This window comes from Nymphalis io, chromosome Z (assembly GCF_905147045.1).
Source record: "Nymphalis io chromosome Z, ilAglIoxx1.1, whole genome shotgun sequence".
Classification (NCBI taxonomy): domain Eukaryota; kingdom Metazoa; phylum Arthropoda; class Insecta; order Lepidoptera; family Nymphalidae; genus Nymphalis; species Nymphalis io.
Window position 1 is genome coordinate 11,638,819 of NC_065918.1, and position 22,206 is coordinate 11,661,024.

Below are 22,206 nucleotides of genomic sequence, written 5' to 3' on the forward strand. Positions count from 1 at the left end.
ACCGTGATACGTTACTACTCAATCTGATGTAATTAAATCTAATTGTGTTGTCGCGTGCCGGTGCAGGGTGGGTGCAAGTGGGGGGAGGTGGACGAACTCTTAACCTGGTAGATTAGTGAAATCGCAGTTGGTGTCCGTTACATATATCATGTTTCTGACGCATGGACCTTATACGCTGTTTTTGTGATTTCGAATAATTTGTTGTCATACACTTCAAAAGTTTGGAACTTAGTATAACTTGCCCAAAGTAACTGCTACGATGAGGTCTGAAAAAACATCCCAAAATTATATATACATATAAAATAATATACCTTTTTATAAACACAAAAATTCAAAATGTCCTTTTTTACTGTGTTTATCAATTGCTTCATAGGGATTTTTGCTCATCTCTTTCAAAAATGAACAACCTTCATTCATTAATTATAATATGTGTTCCTAAATCCCTAAAATTGATTAATTATTAATAGGTGTGCTAAAATAAAAGTTAGCTTATGACAATATATATAACTCATGACATTTAATACTACAAAACGATCTTAATTAATCATGAAATTAAAAAATCGTTGCCAACTTATATACAATATGTGGTAAGGCAGAAGCTGAGTTCGGAGTCACTTCATCACTGCGCCCGTGCGCCGCCCGACGTACGTGTATTGTATAAGAATATATAATTGGATCCCGTATTCTTCTTTTGACGAGCTCTCCGCCCGGTCCATTATGTACCGCCGAGCGCTGGCCGCGGCATTTGGACGCCACTGACGACGCTCTCGGTCGTCTCCGCGCGATCCCTCCGCCACCACGATGAATGCCTCCGAACGAGGTACGTTACATTAAACGAGTAGCCGTCCCCAGCCGGGACTGTGAAGTGCACACCGCGTACCGGCAAGGTTATACATCGAAACAGGTCGGAAGTGCGTCCTATTCTCTGTGAATGGCTAGGTCACACTATTGCGAAGCTAATGGGCAGGGGAGAAGATTATATCAGAGGCCCGAGTGCCTGTTATTCCAAGTGAATGTAGTGACTTGTGGCATCCTAGACGCCAGCTGGGGTCCGTAAGTATGGAAGAGTGAAGACGCGTCATGGCTTTCAATGCGACAGGTATGTGCTGTTGCGATCACGTCCGACATTCCTGCGATTCCAAGAACGCGTTTTAATTTGAAGAATTTCGCAAGCAAAGAAAAAATAGCGTATTTAATTGACCCGAAAATCGTAGTCAGCACATGTAAGTCACAAATTACGGGTGTGGCTATCAGCCTGGACAATGACTATTCGTAAACGTATTAGAACCGATTATGGCGCAACGGTCTAATACAAACATTTTATCGCGTTTTATTATTATGTCCTCATGATTATTTAAGGTTACTTAACATATCAACAAATACACATATACACATAGTATAAAATAAAAAAGTATATAAATATGATATATCTCTCACGCTAATACTTCTTTGATAAAATCGTGGAAAACATTATCTCTAAATTTGAGTATCTAGGTATTTAATAATTGGCTTGATATTCAAATGGTGTTTTTAGCCGGCACACGAATTGTTGCTAGTAAATAAGTATGACATATACAATTTGTCACCTGACTCATTCTTTATATAAACATCTTCATCGGCATATCCTTTCGCATTACTATATTAACTTATACTTTGGCGTTGTATATTTAATAAGTTGATAATTAATTGATAAGTTTAATTTCACTTGGAACCGTATTTTCTATTATATGACTATTAGTAATAAATTGACCGCATATTATGTAATTGTGTTATATTGTAAGTTTATGTATATATTTGTAATAATTATATTACAGATAAAATCAAAACATTCGTCAGGATATTTTTAATTGTCATTTAAGCTAAAACAAACATTTTTTATTATATCAGACATGTGTTGATACATTTTTTGCAGCAACTCATGCATGTATGTTAGTCGAAATTCCATCAAAATATGTAGATCCAGTAGTATATAAATGAAATAACAATAATGTTATAAGTCTTATTTCCTTAGATTCCATTTATTTTATCACATTACGCTTAAAAGCCATTTTATATAACAACAAATAATTTTACAATATTTTTATGAATAATTATATATAATAACATTAAAGGCGAACATTTTAACAAGTCAAATGTTGTTATGAGTCTTTGGTTACAAAGCAATTATCTAGTAATTAATACTACTTGAAAGCTTTCTACTATTGACAATTAAAACAATTTACTTAATTCATGAGTGTGTTTTTTCAAAGCGTTAATATTTTTACAATGTGGCTACATTATATTTTTTACTGAAAAAATTATTTTTTCTATATTAAATATCTATCTATCTAAGCTATCAATTTGGTAACGATTGGTCGAAATTCCCCCTATAATTTTGAATGAATTTTAACTTCTACAAATATATTATAAGTTGAAATAAAATAAAATATTTATCACGACAAAAAGCTTATATAATAATTATTATCTTGTATAATATTGAAAATTTGATTTACTTTTAAGCCTAACGTTTGCTGTGCGCTAAGTATCTTTTAATATGTCTATCTAATGGCGTAAAAAACTTGTAATGATTGTAATATTAAGAAACATTTTATATAATTTAAAATATAAGTAAAAGAAATATATTGAGATGCTACTGTAATTAACTGTCTACAGTCTTGATCGAAAGAGTTCGAAAGGTACATAGCAAAAACTTATGTTTGAAAATAATATTAAAATTGTTTAATTTCATCATGTTACATTTAATAATTTTTAAAGTGTAGCAATTTTCTTGTCCGCGGCTAATTTTACGGTCGTTTGCGTCGGTAAGCGTTCCTAAAGTTAGAAGTAGGGGAGGCACAGGATTAGCGCCTCATCCGGTTAACAATTGACAAATTGTCAGGGCTGGCGATGGTGGAATCATCATTCATCTTTATCTGCCTAAATTTCTATTGTTTCCACCTTTAAAACTCCCTTATCAATCGTAACTTAGTAAAGAGTGAAGATATATAGACTTAAATTAAAGTTGGGCTTCCGTTTTCCTTGAGGTGTTTTTTTAAACAATCTCTTAGTTAAATAATTTTTGCTTGTGACTTATTTTGTACTGTTTCAATTAAATCAACAGAGGCCAGTCCAAATAGGCTTAAAGTTTGCTTTAAATTGCTTTACCTTTGGACTTTTCCAAATCTTATTCATTTTCATGCCTCTCCAAACAGTCGCCATTTTGTATGACAAAACATCAACAAAAAATGTCTTTTACTTCTTAATGTTTCTGCCAAAAAAGTATTATTAAATTAAATTTTAAAGATATTTTTGTACGAATAATATTTTCATATACACAGACAATAAAGACCTTTAGTCGTAGCTAATCAAATCACGGGACTTATCACATCTAGTAGTTGTAATAAATAAACTACCATTAGCTTTGATGTCATGAATTTTTCTGAATCGAATGATTGATAGGATAAGTTCTAGAGAAATTTATCAGTAGATATTTTTAGTATGTTTTAAAGTATAAAAAATGGGAGCAATCAACAATATGATCTTATGTAATGACGTGTAAGCTAATAAATAAGGTGGTAAGACAATTTTTAAGACAATTGAATATCATAGAAATAAATAAACTATGTACCCTCTGTTTACGTAATTGTTCCCTTTTTGCTCCGACGCTATCTATCACATATTGAATAATATAACACCAGCTTTCGACTTTTCTTCGCAATATATTTTTCATAGTGTTTTATTACTAATTTTTTATGTAATTGATGTACCTAAAACGAGATGCATCTGCTCTGACGCCTCATAAATCAGTGCGGGCAAGATGTTGTTCTGAACATACCTTTGATATTTTTTTTCACAAGCACACGACACACGGGATGTGAACAGGGCATATTTATCGGTAACACAATGGAGCTCGGTCCACGACGTGTTTCATTTTTTAATTTTGTATGATCCGATATAAGTATTTTTTTTTAGTCTAAGAATCTCATAAAATTTCATTATACGAAGGCAGTTAATATGTAACTCTTAATAATGAGATCTTGATTTCAGTTTAAAACGTTTGAGTAAAAGTCAGAAATCTTCATCATAAAACACTTGCTGTAACTTTTATATTTTGTAATGCTTCTTCGAGTTTTTCAATCAGACTTAATGACGAAAAATAAAATAAAGTTTCACAACATTCACGTGGACACGCTCCACGTGACTTTTTGTGACCCTTTCTAGAAACGTGCCACACAAAATTAAATGCCAAGTTACTTTTATTTTATTTTTTTATTTAACGAGCCGGTTGGCGTGGTTGGTGGACAATCGCCTTTCACGCCGAAGGTTGTGTGTTCGATTCCCACCCAGGACAGATATTTCTGTGCATGAACATGTCTGTTTGTTCTGAGTCTGGGTGTTATCTATATTAGTATGTATTTACAAAAGAAAAGTAGTATATGTAGTATATCAGTTGTCTGGTTTCCATAGTACAAGCTCTGTACAAGCTTAATTTGGAATCAGATGAATAAAATATAAATAAATAGGAAATAATATTAAAAAAATGTATTAACGAAACGCGTCCTGAGATTTATCTAATTGTTTTACAATTGCTACTTATTGAATTTTTGCTCTGATTATTTATTGAATCACTCTATTATATAATTGTGAAGTAAATTACATTTAATTTACGCGTGAATAAACTGGTAATATATATAATTATATACTTATAATAAAATTGTAACAGGCCGATGTCTGTACATTATAGATATTGAAAAAATAATAATATTAGAGCTATAGAAGCAAAAATAACAGTTTCTCAAAATTTTGTCTGTTTGTCTGTATGTTTGCACCCGCATCACGCACAAACTACTGTATGAAATTGAATGTATATAGACTTAAATTAAAGTTGGGCTAGACTTAAATTAAATTAAATTCACCGATATATTGCTAAAGATCTAACTTAAAATATAGGCTACTTGTTACCGGAAGAAAATATCTCATTCTGATCGTTTTAAATTTAGAATGGTCCAGATCTCGCGTTATTTAATGAATTAAATGCAAAATTAACGGATTTTTAACGAAATTAACGACACGCAGACATGAACAGACAAGTAAGTCGTTCTGTAAAGGTCTTGTTGTTTAAAAATATCAACCAATTAAAAACCATCGAAAGCAGAAGTCGAAAAAAATGTAGCAATAGAAAAGAAGGACAGAACTTAGTTAAACATAAATTATAATTAATAAGAATACAGTACAAAAAGGCGAATTTTTTGTATTAATAACTTAACACAGACATATTGCTTATTATATTTCAGGTTATAATACTAATAGTTGCATTTTTATTTTATATTTCAGTAAAATAGCAAAAAAAATATAATTCGGTTTTACTGTAAGACTGTTTGTTAGTGATGATGTTGCTTCGATGGTATATAATTCCGAAGATTTGCGGTGGATAAAAAAGAATAAAAATGATTTTATTATGTCCTAATAATAAAATATACCGATTATCATCATTTTAGCTCGATGAACGAAATATGGCGTGCATTTCCGTGCTTTGAAGTGGCATTGCGAACCCAAATAAAAAATGTTTTCCTCTGGAAAAGTTCATTAAGAGGGAACACAAGAACTACCAGGACCTTTAATAGAATGCACAAAAATAAACACTGTATACCTATCCATTCCCAGCCCATTTTATTGGTGTTTAATTCTCAATTGTCTCAGCAAAAATCAAAATATAGATCTATATTTCACGCGTACGACGTCGCGGGCAAAAGCTGGTCTTATGTTAAAATCACTTTCATTAATGAGACACATATTATTAGATTTATATAATATATAAATTTTATTGGTTTTAAGTAAAGCCTATATATTAAGCCTATGTAAAATGTGGATACGAATAAATACTGAGTCCGCTCTGCTTCGTAATATTTACATTTTGAAACGTTGCTTGTCATTTATGTCGATTGAAAAGTATTTCTACGAGAACAGCTTGCCAAATTAAATAAAATATATGTAAGGAATTCTGGGAGAAATTCAGGGATATTTTTGCAAATTACTTTATATCACAGATTATACAATTATAATTAATATTAACTTTTAAATCTATACAGTGGTTATTATTGATCAACAATTTAAATTTACGTAATGAATAATTCCATCCCGAGCAAGCCATTGATATACCGCACGCAATCAACTCTCTTCACGTCTCCTCTGCCCGCCTCACACTTCACACCGCAACACTAGCTCCTTTCCTAAACCTGCTCGTCACTTCACTTTACTCGTTACATATATTTTGAATTTAATTCTGAAATATGAATATTTACTAACTACTACTTTTACTAACTTATCGGAGATACGCTGTTAAAAAAGATCCCCTGAATAGTCTGTCGCAAAGAGTGATACAATTATATTTGAGTAAATACTTACAAATTTATCCCATATTTATAGTTTATGAGATAAGTAGGATCAAATGAAAGTCAAAACTGCAAGATAGCGTCAGTGAGCCGGGCATATTTGCCAAGATTCGTTTATATTAAATAAATATTTTGTATTTGATATTTATGGTTGATAGCTATATAACCGTCAAAATGACTAAAACTAGCTTTTTTACAAATTAGATATTTTGTTTGGATTTATGCCTGTTTGTGAAATAATATTCCTAACAAGAGAGCAGAACCTTTTATAATTATTATTTTTATATATCTAACTTTAATAGCGGAGCCTTTACTTATTTCCATTAAAAAAATTATTAACTATATAAGTTTTTATATTTTCAGTCAGTTTTGAAATCGTGATGGCAAAACAATATTTAGCAAGAGTTGTTGATACGAATAAGAATAATAATTATTTCGTTACATAATTTTCTCATATATAACAAAGTTAGCGATTTTCTTTTCTATAGAAAAAACAACATGCGGTTAAGTCATTTGCTCATATTTGTCTTTGATGTTGATTTTTTGATGCTCCAAAAAATGATAAAAATTAAAAGGCGGATAATATTTAGGGCGGTGGATAATCACGCTATGTTTTTAAAACTTTAGTAAAATATACTAAGTATTTTTTATGGTTCATGCTTTATAACATGTTAAATAAAAATAGATTCTTCGAAATTTATTCGTAGCCAGCTTATAAATCGATTAACAAACTTTAATATTATTTACCCAGGGCTAGAATTCAAAAAACGCCATTTTATGCTGGTTTATTCTGTTAAGAAATTCTCAATAGCAGCTAGTACAGTGTTCGCGTTCCCATGGATCAAAAAAATCGTTACCACTCTCATCCTGCACCACTCTCTAGTTGCTTAAGATTAGAGCGTGCCATATTTTAATATCTTTTGCTTAATCTGGTAGACTCTACTAGAATTAAATAAGCTATTATCATGTACAAGCTCTAAACTAATCCAATGGCGATTCAAGTATAGCAAGAGACACGAAATATATCTAAGATAGTTTTTATTGAATTTGAAACTGCTAAATTGGCCAAATGTCGGATTGGGCCAACAAAAAATTATTGGGGTTCTTGGTCGAAAATTCGCAGTAGCATCCCCGGGTCTTTGGAATTGTTTAAATTACTATGTCTCTTCGGTCAGGTCGAAATTTGAGAGTGAGGAAATAGAGAATTCACTTTTGTTTGCTTACACATTTGTGCACCATATGTCCTGTGCAGTCTCCTTAGCTCCATTTGGAATGGCCGCAGTCACCGAAATCGATTAGAGAACGCCATCAACATATTTAACTTCAGAAAAATAATATTTTTTTGTCTTAATCTATTTTAGTTTAATCAAATGTCAAATCCTTATTCTACATTTATACAATGTCCTAAGTGACTGACTGTTAACGCCATTAACTTTAACAATTTTAACTCCTTTTTGAGGTTTATTAGTCTCTAACGTTCTCATAGTATTCAACTTCATCCAATTGACCCTTTCAAATGGTACTATTTTTGGGACTAATAAATATCACCAATTGCTACGTTATTTTACATTACTATATCGCGCTGAAAACGTACTAAAACAATTCTTTAACTTCCCGTAGCGAAGCTCCTACGTGTGTTTATTCGTAGTAGCTGATACAATTGCCGTCTTGACAACAATATTAATTTATACTATTATGTATGTGTTGCGTAACCATTACAATTAATTTATAAAATAACATATATTGATTTTATGAAGGTACTTCACTAACTGTAATTTGCAAGTAAAAATAATTAAAAAACCTTGCCTTGTATATTATACAGCACATATTGAAATAGCCGAGATGGCCCAGTGGTAAGAACGCGTGAATCTTAACCGATGATCGTGGGTTCAAGCCCGGGCAAGCACCACTGACTTTTCATGTGCTTAATTTGTAATTATAATTCATCTCGTGCTTTACGGTGAAGGAAAACATCGTGAGGAAACCTGCATGTGCCTAATTTCATTGAAATTCTGCCACATGTGTATTCCACCAACCCGCACTGGAGCAGCGTGGTGGAATAAGCTCCAAACCTTCTCCTCAAAAAAAAAAAAAAAAGGGAGAGGAGGCCTTAGCCCAGCAGTGGGACATTTACAGGCTGTTACTGTACTGTACTGTACATATTGAAAGTACATCATTACATAGATCACAGTCCTTTCATTCATCTTTTGATACTGTCTTAGTTGTTTGTCGCTTACACATACATACACATACGACAAACAATTTCAAACATAACATATGATTGTATTGAAATCATTATTATACATGTATACTACATTAATATTAATCTATATTAAACCAACCCAGATGAGCACCTGAATTTTCATGTGCTTAATTTGTTTTTATAATTAATCTTGTGCTCGGTGGTGAAGGAAAACAAACATCTTGATAAAATCTGCATATGTCTAATTTCAGAGAAATTTTGCCGTATCCACCAGACCGCGTTGAAGCAGCGTGGTGGAATAAGCTCCAAATCTTCTCCTCAAAAGGAGAGGGGCCTTAGACTAGCAGCGAGACCTTAATAGGCTGTTACTTTTCCTTTTTTTTTATTTTTATGTCTATAATTGCACTAGCTTACTTACGTTTAAAATAGTACAAACACACACACACAGTAACACAAAATATGTATGTCCACCAAATCGCAAAAAAGTGATTTTTGTGTATTAAGATATTAAATTTAATTCAATTTGGCTACGTTCTGTAAATTTGCGAGTCTAAGTCGCAATTTTATGAAAGATTAAGTTGTGCGTCAAGAATTCGATGATAATATCGTTGATTATTGAACGCAATTGTCATTGCAGTAGTTGTTTAGATTAATTTACTTTGATGTCAACCGCCCGTAAGCCGTGACGGCAAACGGTATGACGTTCTCATATACTTTCATGCCAGCCGCCGCTGCTCTACTCACTTTGTGTGCGTCGGCCGATTATTGACTTTTTTGCGATACTTTATTGTAATAGAAAGTTATATTATTTTATTTTATTAACGCAATTCATTCATTATTTTTTACTCCATATATATTTATTAAGCCGAGATGGCCTAGTGGTTAGAACGCGTGAATCTTAACCGATGATCGTGGGTTCAAACCCGGGTAAGCACCACTGAATTTTCATGTGCTTAATTTGTGATTATAATTCATCTCGTGCTTGACGGTGAAGGAAAACATCGTGAGGAAACCTGCATGTGTCTAATTTCATTGAAATTATGTCACATGTGTATTCTACCAACCCGCATTAGAGCAGCGTGGTGGAATAAGTTCTAAACCTTCTCCTCAAAAAGGGAGAGGAGGCCTTAGCCCAGCAGTGGGACATTAACAGGCTGTTACTGATATATATTTATTGGTTTTATCTAACTATAAATAATCATAGTTTCAATAATCATAAATTTCGACATTACATCTACCGGTTTTCTCGTGACGTCCAAATGTTATATTTTCCTTACCTTGTTTTCTTTTTATATAAATAAATAAGTAATATAACTATCCGTAGCTGTTGATTATAAATATTACTAAAACGGTTTCAAACATTCATTGAACTATAGCTATTTTACATTTGTAGTTAACTAGCGGTTTATCGAAAGAAGCTAATATCAAAGAGGTCTTAATGCGGACTTCCTGCCTTCATTCATATGTCAATTTCCTTCGTAATGCATTCGATGATATCTCAACGAGTGGAGGCACGCACTATACCTCAAACGTAGTAAGTCACGTTAAAGCTATTAGGTCTAGTTTACGTCAACAGCAACAGCAACAACAGCATCAACAGCTTAATGTTATTACGCCGTAGCATTGTAACATGGGATAAGTGGTATACGTTCTTGGATGTTTAACGAAACTACCGGTTCACATGTTTAACTTTTACATGAGTATCTCTTTTGCTGTCGATGGTGTGTTTCGTTTTATAATTTTAAAACATTTAATCTTCGCTTAGACAGTAGTGTATTTCTAAAAGGATTAGCTATTTATAGTAGAATTTGTTTAGATGCTAATGAGTTTTATTTACGAGTAAAGTGGATTTTGATTCATTTTATGTGATTATAATATAATCGTTTATAATCTCTTTATGTTGTTAAATTATATTTTAAGTTTATTTTCTTATTGATTTCTCTCATTCTGTCATTATTATGTTGACATTTGAAGGAATGGGCAATATGTTTTACTTATTACTCGTTAAACAACGTTTATAACAAAGGCAGTAATTTTTTATCTTTTTTTTAAAATCGTGTATAAATCATTGACATTTGATTAATGTCATTTTTTGTCTATTAAATTACTTAAATTGAATAGAATATAATACAAGCAATAACGACCCCATACTTATGATATGAATATATACCCAAATAATAGCATACTTTCAAGTTACCGGACTCCTGTTGAACTTATCGGTTTAAAAACCATCATCCCTTACATTGCAAATATGCCACCAATCTCGGTAACTAAGACGTTGTGTTCCTTGTGCTTGAAATTGCATTGGCTCGCTCGTCCTTCCAACCGGGATACTATAATACTACATACTGCCGTTTGGTGGTAGATTACGTGAAGATTAGGTGGTACCTACCCAGTCAGGACGGTGGAGCACGAACCGTATTAAATATATTAACAAAAAAAAGAGTGCATTGCGACGTATGAACCGACCTTTGAACATGCGTAGAGGAATCCGCCCGGAGACGCTGTCGAGGCTACTTGGGCCGATAGAAGCAAGTCAATTCGAATATATATACATATATATATATATATATATATATATATATAATTATATATATATATATATATATATATATATATATATATAATTATTATTTTCCATTTTATGTTTATTATTATGAATAATCAGTAAAATATGCGGACGCAAAGTTCTTTAAGCATTTAGGGGATTTATAAATTGGCCCGAGGTTTATATACATTGCTTTTCTTCGACGATGTTGATATTAATAGTTGTTAATCGTAGTATACATAAAACATTTTTTTATGAATTTAATTTTTAAAACAAAGAAACTACATGAGGAAAAGCTTTCGATAAAGGCTTTGCTGGCCTACTTGAGCATCAAGAATAAAAAAAAAGATATTTAGTTTCTGAAGAATCAATTTAAAGGTGAGTTTCAAGATTAGTGATAAGTAATAACATTAAACATATAAAATAAAGTTGTTTTTCTAAATAGAAAGAGGTGATATTTGATTTCTAGAAGGATCAAATTACTACTTTTCGTTTTTAAAAAAACGGAAAAGGAGCTAGTGGTGTAACAAACTCTGAATGTTCTTCTTTTTATTGGACTCACGTTTTGTATGTATTAAGAAGAGGTTGACGTTATTTAGTAAAATCGGTTAATCCGGTTAGTCAAGTTGACGCAGCGGCCATTTGAGCTAATTTGCCTGTTGACTTTGCTACTTGTCGGACCGTTTTTAGTGAGGAAGTCACTTTGTTTGTTTGCCTTCAGCGATGCGTTCGCTCATACGTACGTACAAAATTCGCTTTTTTTTAAATGAAGTTCAAACTTTCAAACTTTCGTTTATCTGTCTAAATTTGTGTGTGTGAATAAATTTATATTAAGTGATATTTTATTTTAGCGGCAATATATTTTTTTAATATTCCAAATAAACATATATAAATCAGAGCCTTATGCAAAAATAAAATGAATTCATTGCAATATTGTTTTATTGTTTTAAAAGAAAAAAAAACTCGCATTGATGAGAGCTTTTAAGCCGTTTGCATAGAAATTTTGGTGGAATCATACTTTTTTTTTTAAACTGTTGGATCTTTTATTATGCTAAAAACCAAGGTCGTTAATTTTCTGTTTCGTGACATCTTTATTCTTTATGTGACTTTGTTTAGTGTATTCTGTTTTAAAATAATGATTGTAAAAATATTATAATATGTCATATTGGTGAGTATGTATAAATATCACAAGTATTTTGTTGAATGGAATTGAAAGAGGGTTAAATTCCTCTTGAATGTCTCCTCCGACAAAGAAAGAAATCAAAATAATTTAGGATATCAGAAAATATAATAATAAATATTAAACTATGCAATATAAAAAAACTATAAAAAGATAAGTACTGTGCAAAAAAACCAAAACATTCTAAATTTAAATCATTTTAAGATCATCTCGTTTTTAAAAGTTCTAAGTGTCCGCGAAGTGTTCTAAAAGTGTAGAGCCATGTTAATGTGCCAAAACAAAATTGCTGCTGTGTCTTATGTCATAAGCTCTTGATATTACTTGTAATAACGGTGTCGGAAAATAATATATCTCTATGAGTATTATACTCTGTATGAATTTCAAATAAAAATAAGCCACAGTATTACGATTTAAGTAACCAACATACTTATGTGTACAATGGACTTTGTATAAAGAAGGAAAACAAAAAAACGAAGAAAGGTTTTTTATTAAGAACCGTTTTTATAGTAATTTTAACAAATGAACATACGGCACTATGTTATAATTATATTTAAAAAAGCGCTTGCCTTCACATTGACAGAAGTGATTAATTTTAAAATTGATCTCTTTCTATTTGTGATACACATCATATTCAAAGGAGACAAGTTATTATTTCATAGTTATTGATACTATTTCAGAATACAAAGTATCCTTTGATAAAAACTACTCGAACGCATAAGATTTACTTTGTATAATACAATCACAAGGTCTAAGATTTTGCCAATTATATACAGTTTTATCAGTATAATGGTACTCGATTTAATTACTCGCATATAATCAACGATTTTAATCAAATATATTTTTAAAATTATATTTTATATAATATTTAATAATCTCAACGTAATATTATAATGTAATATGAATTTTTACAAGGATTAAAGATTTTACACTTTTCTTGAAATTAATTCCAATAAATAGTTCGTGTTTATATTTGTAACGTTTTTTAAACTAATTTTATGTAGAGGTGAGTTTTTCTTTTATATTTTGATTGCTATGTTTACAGAAAAAACTATGACATTTAGCTTGAACGTTTGATATTATGATAGTTTACAGTTTTTTGATATAAAAATTTGTATAAAATTATTAATTTTTGATGTACATATTTTATAGACAAGGCTTAATCATTTCAATTCCGAGTTTAAACTTTCAAAAATAGGAATGTTTAAAATGTCTTATTTAAGAAAAACGTTAAAATAACGCAACAGAAAATGTGTGTAAAAAGTGAAATGTATATTATTATGGATTATAGTTACTCTATAATAATAGTGCGATCGGAAATCGGCTTGCGGAAATCTTTAAATAAAAAAAGGCTTAGAACAATGGCTCTATATTTGATTATTCTTTGCTTGTGCTGCTTGTGTGAACTATATATTTGTATGAGAGATTTATCTTAATAGTCTTGTGACTTAAGAACTATTTCTTGATTTGGATTACCTATTTAAGGCTATTAAATAATTTTAGAAACAATCAAGCCTTTCTATAAGAAAACGCCTTTGACCAGCAGTGGAACACATATATGTGTTTACCACATGCAAATGTTTGTTTTAGTAATGTATTATGACATCGTTACATTTATGATTGAATTATTCAATTTCATTCAGGCAAGTCCAAGGACAATATCTAGTATTCTAATAAATGTTAACAATAAGAGTCGTTTAAATGATTATTACAGGAGGCAGGTTGCTGAACTATTCTGACCCACAAAAAAGTCAATTGGTGTGCCCTTACTAATATATAATTAAATTTAGCTACGTTCTGTTCTTGAGACTAATTCTCAATTCGATGATATATTAAGGGGTACATCAAAAACTTTATAGTTTATTACTGGTGGTAGGGCTTTGTGCAAGCTCGTCTGGGTAGGTACCACCCACTCATCAGATATTTTACCGCAAAACAGCAATACTTGATATTGTTGTGTTCCGGTTTGAAGGGTGAGTGAGCCAGTGTAATTACAGGCACAAGGGACATAAAATCTTAGTTCCCAAGGTTGGTGGCGCATTGGCTATAAGCGATGGTTGACATTTCTTACAATGCCAATGTCTAAGGGCGTTTGGTGACCACTTACCATCAGGTGGCCGATATGCTCGTCCACCTTCCTATTCTATAAAAAAAAAACCATCAAATTTCTTCGTTTATTTATCGCGAGTGTCGTGGTTTAGTTTAATTTATATTGATGAAAATCAATTCAATTTTGATTAACTTCAATCATATAAATAAACATGAATATACTAATTCGCTTTATTTTAATATTTATTAATTGGTATAAAATACATAGATGTCAAATTTGTTTTTATAGTTCTAAAACACAGGTAAATAGCTCATAAGCGAACGTTGTTAAAGCTCAGGGTCTAGCAGTGCTACTCTGCTATCATTTACGGTTGTACAATACACAGTTTTCAATTTTCTGACAATACAAGTCGTGTTCTGCGTAGAAGAATGAGGCGATGACGAACTATAAAGTTTGATTTTGCAGAATAGTTCGATACCAACTGCTAGTATTACAATTTTGAATGCTATGTTAGAACCGCTAGTAACTTATAAATCAAAATGTTTTCGCAAAGACAAATTATCATAAAATTATCGTATAATCAATTTGCATATAAAGTAAAATAGATTTAAAATAGCGTAAAATACGATAAATTAAAATCATAATTCTTTCTCTTTTAAATATAGTTTTAGCACGTGACAAATTGCGTGATTAAATGAGTTTACGTGACAATGTTTAAGAAACTCACATAGTCGTATTTAAATTTACGACATACATTGTGGTTATTAATTGATTTCTTATTTTATTTCGATCATTCATAGATTTGTAATTGTTTATATCTTATTTTTAATAATCATTCACATAAATCATTATCATCCTCTATTTGCACTATCCGTATTATATGAGATACATTTCTATTTGGCCGTATTTTATTATTAGACCTGCCTGATGCCAATCAACATTGATGGATGCGCTGAGTAAAAATTGGTTCATTTTTTGTATAATATAAAGAGGTGCACGGCAGAGACATATCTGCGCCTGATGATAAGTGGTACTACGGCCCACAGACTTTGGCACCGGCAAAAATAACCATTCTTTACATCACCTATGCGACACCAACCTTGGGAACTAAGATGTCCCTTGTGCCTGTAGTTTCACTGGCTCTCTAACCCTTGCAACCACAATACAACAATACTACGTATTGGGTTCTAGCAATACCCAGGGTTTTAAAAGTGGTGTGGTGGTTCTATTCTCTTCTTCGGGAACCACTCGGCTATTAGAATTTACATACGTCAGAACTTTTTAAACACATATAGTTATTTTCAGGACATTTTCCTCTGTATGCAAAAATAATAATTCATTAAAAATATTCGAATTAAATATTTAAGTTAAATTCGATCATAAATAAAAATTATCAACATATCCTGCACACTAGACTAAAAAATATATTAATAGTATTAAAATCCTTATCAGGTAACTTTCACTTAATACAAAAACAAATAAAAAACGTAACAAAAAACATACTTCGTGTTCACTCGATATCAGATTACTTTGTTGTAAACGAAAGTGTTCTACTCGACATCCACGCGAAAATAATAAATGTAAACTAAAGTTACAACTAATTCGATAATAATAAAGCATATTCACTTGTAAATGAAATGTATTGCGTGCTCTAAGTTAATGAGTTTCGCATTTTCAGTTCCTAGTTTAGATTCTCACTTTTTATGAATATAAAGCAGATATGATAATTGTTAAGACGTAATAGTATGAATACACGCACGATGCCGTGAATATATAGGTGTGACTTGCAATCTTGTGTTTTATATAATTGCTTATTATGTATATGATTTTCTTAAATGGATGATTATCATTATCATAAAAATCCTTTTAAATTCAAAAATGATGTTGTTTATTTATTATTTTATATAAAATTTTAATCACAGCTTTTTTACGTTAGTAGCTAAAATTTAAAACCTTTGAAGACAATTAATAAGAATTTTTTTAGTTTGAAAAAAAAATGGAACCTAATTTCAATGGAACCTACTTAAAATAAACCTTCTCTGACTTTTTTATATTCCTAAATAAAAAAAAATGTAAATCTTATATTTTCGAACTTTCTTTTTTAATCATATTGTATTATAATCTTATTTTATGTATTAAGATATTTTATGTAAATTATTACTAATAGACAGCTTTTTTATTTTGTACAAATTTATATTTTGTACAACGAAAATTTTACTAACACTGATATCTTCGATTATTTACTTATTTAAATAATGAGAGACTATAGTATATATTTCTAAATTAATTTTTGTCAGTCACGTTATGCTCACATGGCATTCACTTTGTTTTGAAACTTCGTCGAGGTGCTATTGACACGTGGGTATAGTGTAACGCGCGCGTAGGTATAACCGAATAATTGCTTATGTAAAACTCAAACAGACATTGCGACTATTAACATATTAAAAAAATCACTTTAACTTTGCTCGCTTTTGTATATGACAATTTGAGGTTGTTTAGGTAGAAAATGTAATAACCCTTTTATATATATATATAAAACAAGGTACTTCATCAAAATGGAATTTTTGTCTTAATGTTACAAATAATGCTTTAAAAAAAGTGCCCGGTCTGACAATTAACTCTGACTACGGGATATTAGGAGGGGGAGGATTATATATTATATAGGCTATGTATCTCTCTAACCAAAAACAAATAGAATATAATAGTTTCTTATAAACCGTATTAGTAAAGTTCAGAAAAAAAAAACAATAAATATAAAAAAATATAAATATCTAACATTTTTATGGTATATTTATATTACATGCAAAAGAAATAATGATCGGATGTGAACCTTAAACCAATTAATAATATTGCTACAAATGTTCAAATAAATAACAATTAATTGGACAATTTTATGAATTGTTGCTTATTAATAAGTAATTTTATTCTGTTGATATGATTTATTTGATTAAAAAAGGCAAAGGAAATGTAATATAATGAAATATAATGTTATCGTTTCATGTTTCACGATATTAAAGTTTTTTTTTCCTATCCTCCAGGGAGTGAATCATTTACCAATTTTTGTATTTATTGAATTTAGTATTGTACAACACAAATATATATATTTTACAAGAGGCACACCAAATTTTGAAATAATTGTAAACCGACCATTTGCACGAAAGGACGTTTGTAGGCGTGCATAAGAAAAATAATTTAAGAGAAAAAATACTTCTACTCACACATACAAAATACAATAGAAAATAGATTATATGTTATATGTATATTATAATAAGCTTATACTTATGGGTGACTTAGTTACAATAATCAATTTCTTACAGTCCCTATGTCTAGTGGTTTTTGTAGCGGTCGGTGATTGAGAATTTATGTCATCGTTTGGATTCCTGATCTAAATAGAAAAGAGCGATTATGGGCGTATTAATAATAGTAGATATTTAAGTGTATTAGTTTTAAATTAAAAAATACTTAAAAACATTGTAATTTATTATATTATCTTTTTTTAAACATATAGACGGGTATCTTCGCAACTGCACGCCGCCGGCCATCGACGATTTTCCGGCGGGTTTCTTCACGGAGATACAGAGGCAGCATGGTGCGATCGTGCTACATGCATTTATCTCCATCTATCTTTTCCTCGCCCTCGCTGTCGTATGCGATAAATTTTTTGTACCAGCCGTTGATAGAATATGCACGGGTAAGTGAACGTTATCACTTTTTTGTTTTAAGTATCTTAGACAGCGGTGCTATTCTGTAAGAATTCATTTTGTATCTCACTCGTATAAGATTGAAAACTGATTTACGTTGGTAGATATTGTCAGTTTAATCCACGAAGATGCGCCACACTATTACTGTGTCATTTGAATTGTAGCGATTAGAAAAAAAGAGTGTGTGTCAATATGGACTGAAGTTTACGCTAAATTGATGCATGTAGCCTTTAAATGTTATAATTGTTATAGACAATGTGACATCTCACTTTCTGATATTTGACGATCGTGGTCTACGCTGGATTTTAAATTTTGTACCACATAGCTCTATCATTATTGATATTTTAAAACTTACTTTTTTTCCAATATTTTACATATTCTTTCAGCTTTAAATATGACAAATGATGTGGCTGGTGCCACTTTTATGGCAGCAGCTACGTCAGCACCGGAGTTGTTTGTGAACGTCATCGGGACTTTTATAACTGAGGGTGATATTGGTGTGGGTACTATTGTTGGCTCAGCCGTCTTCAATATTCTAGCTGTAGCCGCCTGTTGTGGCATCGGCGCAGGAATGGTATGAATAATAGTTATATAGATTTTAGATGAAATAATTTTGTAGTTTGAAAAGCGCTTATCTAATAATTCTAGATTTAGAGTTTAACTTTTTAGGTATTTTTGTCATCATTGATTTGATATTAGAAAGGAGAAAATACAGAATGCTGTAACGATTCATCTCCTGAAGAATATTAATAGATAAAATAAAATCATGAATTAATATACGATAATATACGTTAGGACCATCGTTTATTCAAATGAATTGAGTTTCGAATTCTTCGGACTTCTTTCGGACTTGAGTGAAAGAGGCCTGGTTGATTCAGATATCCCCCTCTCTTATTCGAATATTTTGTTTTACACAAATCGTAACATATAAAAAACAAAGACTTAAGCTTTTTTCCTCACCTTTTAATAGACAATGGTCTATATTTTTGTGCTTTTAATATTAAAGAATTTCGTTATTTATTTTTAGTAAAGTAGTTTTATTAAAAATACGAAACTATCAGGTTTATGGCTTTTTTACGTTTGATATTTATCATTTAATTTTAGGTGGTACCTCTCGATTGGTGGCCGTTAACAAGGGATTGTCTAGCATATGGCATTACAGTCTCCATACTTATTTGTATCATGCATGACGAATACGTGCAATGGTACGAAGCCTTTCTTCTAGTATTGTTGTATGGAGTTTATATTTGCATCATGTATTACGACAAATCTATTCAAAATTTTGCTAAAGGTAATTTTGTGATTTTTTAAAAATTGATTATTATATTATTTGGTAGTAATATATACATATATATATTTTACAACAGGAAGTTGGATATGTGTTTCGAATTTTTTGAAGAAAGATAACGAAAAGCCAGACTCCGTTTTATCAGTCGATAATGGTTTGTACATTATAATATATTTATTAATATAACTCAGAAAATGTTATGTTATTAATTATTTAATGTAATTCTATTTCAAATATAAATTAAATATACTAAAATCCATCTCTACTAGATCATCACCAGCACAATGGGAATGTCAAGAGTGTATCCCTATTTACGGATACAAACGAAAAGAAGCTGTCCGCGGACTCTTCTCTTCAAGTCGAAAAGATTAAAAATGACGATGATAAAAGTTTGAATGGTGAAAACGATCCCAAAGTCAGTGATATGGAAATTGCATGTCAAGAAGAAACGAATCAAGGGAACGTAGAAGAAGGGAATAAAGAAGTAGTGGAGGAATATCGTCATTCTTTATGGAAGTGGCCATCAGGAAGAAGTAAACTTACAAAGGTATAATATATATAATAAAACTATTTGCTAAATAAGTTCAAGATTAATATGCTAATAAATAAAGCGATATTAAAAGTAAAATAATATTTTTTTCTGATATAAAGAGAAAAACTGTGACCAGTCATTTTGTATTCATATAAAATCGAAAAAAGTGAGTGCACACACTTCCAACTTCTAGACGGAGTCTAGAAGGCTGCTACTGAGAATTTTCTGAGAGAAAAACTTAATAACTTTTTTTTGGTCCAACCTGGGAATTGAACCCACGACCTCAGGACCAGGGTCTGTGGCCTTACATCAAGCCACTAGACCAACGAGGCAATTAATAGTAGTAGATTTCCCGATATATTATGTTTGCATTCAGAGCACAATTGTAAATAAACTCATTGAGTGCATACGGGTGCAGATGATGAACAGACATAAAATTATTCATATAATCCTTACTAATAAATAGGAGACGTATTTTTTGTAATTATTCACTGAAAAAAAATTCTAAGCGAATATACATAAAACTTATCTGAGAAAATGCGCGTTTTGAAGATGATTTTAGGATATCGGATTGGATGGATTTATTTTAGGAGATTGATTTTTTACATTCATTTCCAACAATTTTAATGTGAAGTAATTTTATACCGATCTATTAATTTTTATATTATAATTAAGCCACTTATTTCAGACGACATGGATTGTGACATGGCCGATACATCTCGTGTATCTTTTCACGATACCTGACTGTGAGAAACCTCGTTTTAAGAATTGGTTTCCGCTGACATTCATCATGTGCATCGTCTGGATAGGATCACTGTCCTATATCGTTGCTTGGATGATTACCATTATAGGTAGGACATTATAAATTTACCACATTTTATTGAAACTAACATTAATAAATAATAACTGTGTGATACAAACCTTAGGTGATACGTTGATGATACCGGACTCAGTTATGGGGATTACGTTCTTAGCGGCTGGAACGTCAGTCCCAGAAGCTGTTTCCAGTGTGATCGTAGCAAAACAAGGTAAAAAGAGTAAAGTTAATAAAAACGAGAATGATTATTTTTTTTTGGAAGTAGTAAAACCCATTCTTATATCTTTTTCAGGTCACGGATCAATGGGTATAAGCAACTCGATAGGATCAAATACATTCGACATACTTTTATGTTTGGGTCTCCCGTGGTTAATCAAAGCTTCGTTAACTCCAGCTGAACCTGGCAACTATTGGGTTAGACCGTTATTGTATATGAATATTACAAATGCGAATTATATCTTATCAAGCGAATGTATATAGCGAAAATATATTGCCGAGCGATTTGGGCCCGTAGTTTGATTATGAACAATCACTCAAAAACTTCAATTAACATTTCTCTGTTATAAAAATAAAAATGATTAATAAAAACATTTTATTTCTGACACGAAAATAATAATATTCGAGTGATTATCACAATTGGACGATAATTTTCAATTTCAAAGTGTTTGGCTACGCATGTTATATTATAAATAATAATGTTTTTGTTAAAACTTTTGTTCTTTCATTAGGTGAAGATAAATTCAATGGGTCTAGAATATTCGGCGATATCCCTGTTATCTACGCTTCTGCTGCTGTACCTCACTTTCTGGTTCAACAAGTTTAAGCTGGACGCGGCGGTAGGGCGGGCGTGTTTGGCTATGTACGCTATGTTCTTGGTACTAGCCACTCTTATCGAGTTGAATGTATTTTTCCCGGTGAACGTGCGTACTTGCAAGAGAACCGAACTGAAGTCTTAACTACTAAACATATGCAGTGATATGAATGAAACCTCACCAGTGATGTCATTCACGTCAGATTCAAAGGAAGCACCCAGCTTTCTCACTTGATGTTGTTCGCAAACCGTACTAAATTTTATTCTTAGTTTTAAGGTGATATCGATGATCACAAATTTACAAACAAAGATTAATAAAGTTAAGTTTATTATACAAGATATTATTAATATTACCTATTTGATTGAGAACTAAGCGGCATAGTTTTTTTAGATTTCATTTAATTTTTTATTAATTAACATTATTTTATCAGTCTTAAAATATCATTATATTTAACATAATATGAGTTTGGAATTATATGGAATATTATCTGAATTTAATGCCAAATATGTTTTATATATTACATATTATCAGAGAGCAAAGTTAATACTAATACTTTGTATACTTTTTAACTTACCTTTGTAACAGAGGTACATAGTATATTTAAGTTGGAAAATTTGTTTTGTAAATAAATACGTACGATGTAATGTATCAGCAATTAAGAAATATAAAATATACAGATTTTTATTTTCAGTATTATTTCAATTGTA

At 31.0% G+C, this 22,206-nt stretch overlaps 1 protein-coding gene across 3 annotated transcripts; it reads left to right on the plus strand.

Annotated features, from left to right (window-relative positions):
* The first annotated feature begins 617 nt into the window (after positions 1–617).
* Positions 618–22,155, plus strand: LOC126780239 (sodium/potassium/calcium exchanger 4). Of its 3 annotated transcripts, none has more exons than XM_050504534.1 (10): positions 618–820; positions 17,858–18,040; positions 18,437–18,624; positions 19,155–19,341; positions 19,418–19,492; positions 19,608–19,885; positions 20,559–20,721; positions 20,797–20,898; positions 20,980–21,101; positions 21,416–22,155. In XM_050504534.1, the coding sequence occupies exons 1-10, from the start codon at positions 802–804 to the stop codon at positions 21,641–21,643; spliced, it is 1,545 nt and encodes a 514-aa protein (XP_050360491.1). In that variant the 5' UTR covers positions 618–801; the 3' UTR covers positions 21,644–22,155. The 3 variants fall into 3 exon arrangements, with proteins under 3 accessions (XP_050360491.1, XP_050360492.1, XP_050360493.1); XM_050504535.1 differs by lacking the exon at positions 618–820 and adding an exon at positions 970–1,099; XM_050504536.1 differs by lacking the exon at positions 618–820 and adding an exon at positions 11,794–11,861.
* The last annotated feature ends 51 nt before the right edge of the window (positions 22,156–22,206 follow it).

Bases quoted from the DNA above. Each gene is read 5' to 3' on its own strand.
- LOC126780239 (XM_050504534.1), top strand. The intron at 20,722-20,796 runs GTAGGACATTAT...TACAAACCTTAG, and splicing joins TTGGATGATTACCATTATAG to GTGATACGTTGATGATACCG. The intron at 20,899-20,979 runs GTAAAAAGAGTA...TATCTTTTTCAG, and splicing joins TGTGATCGTAGCAAAACAAG to GTCACGGATCAATGGGTATA.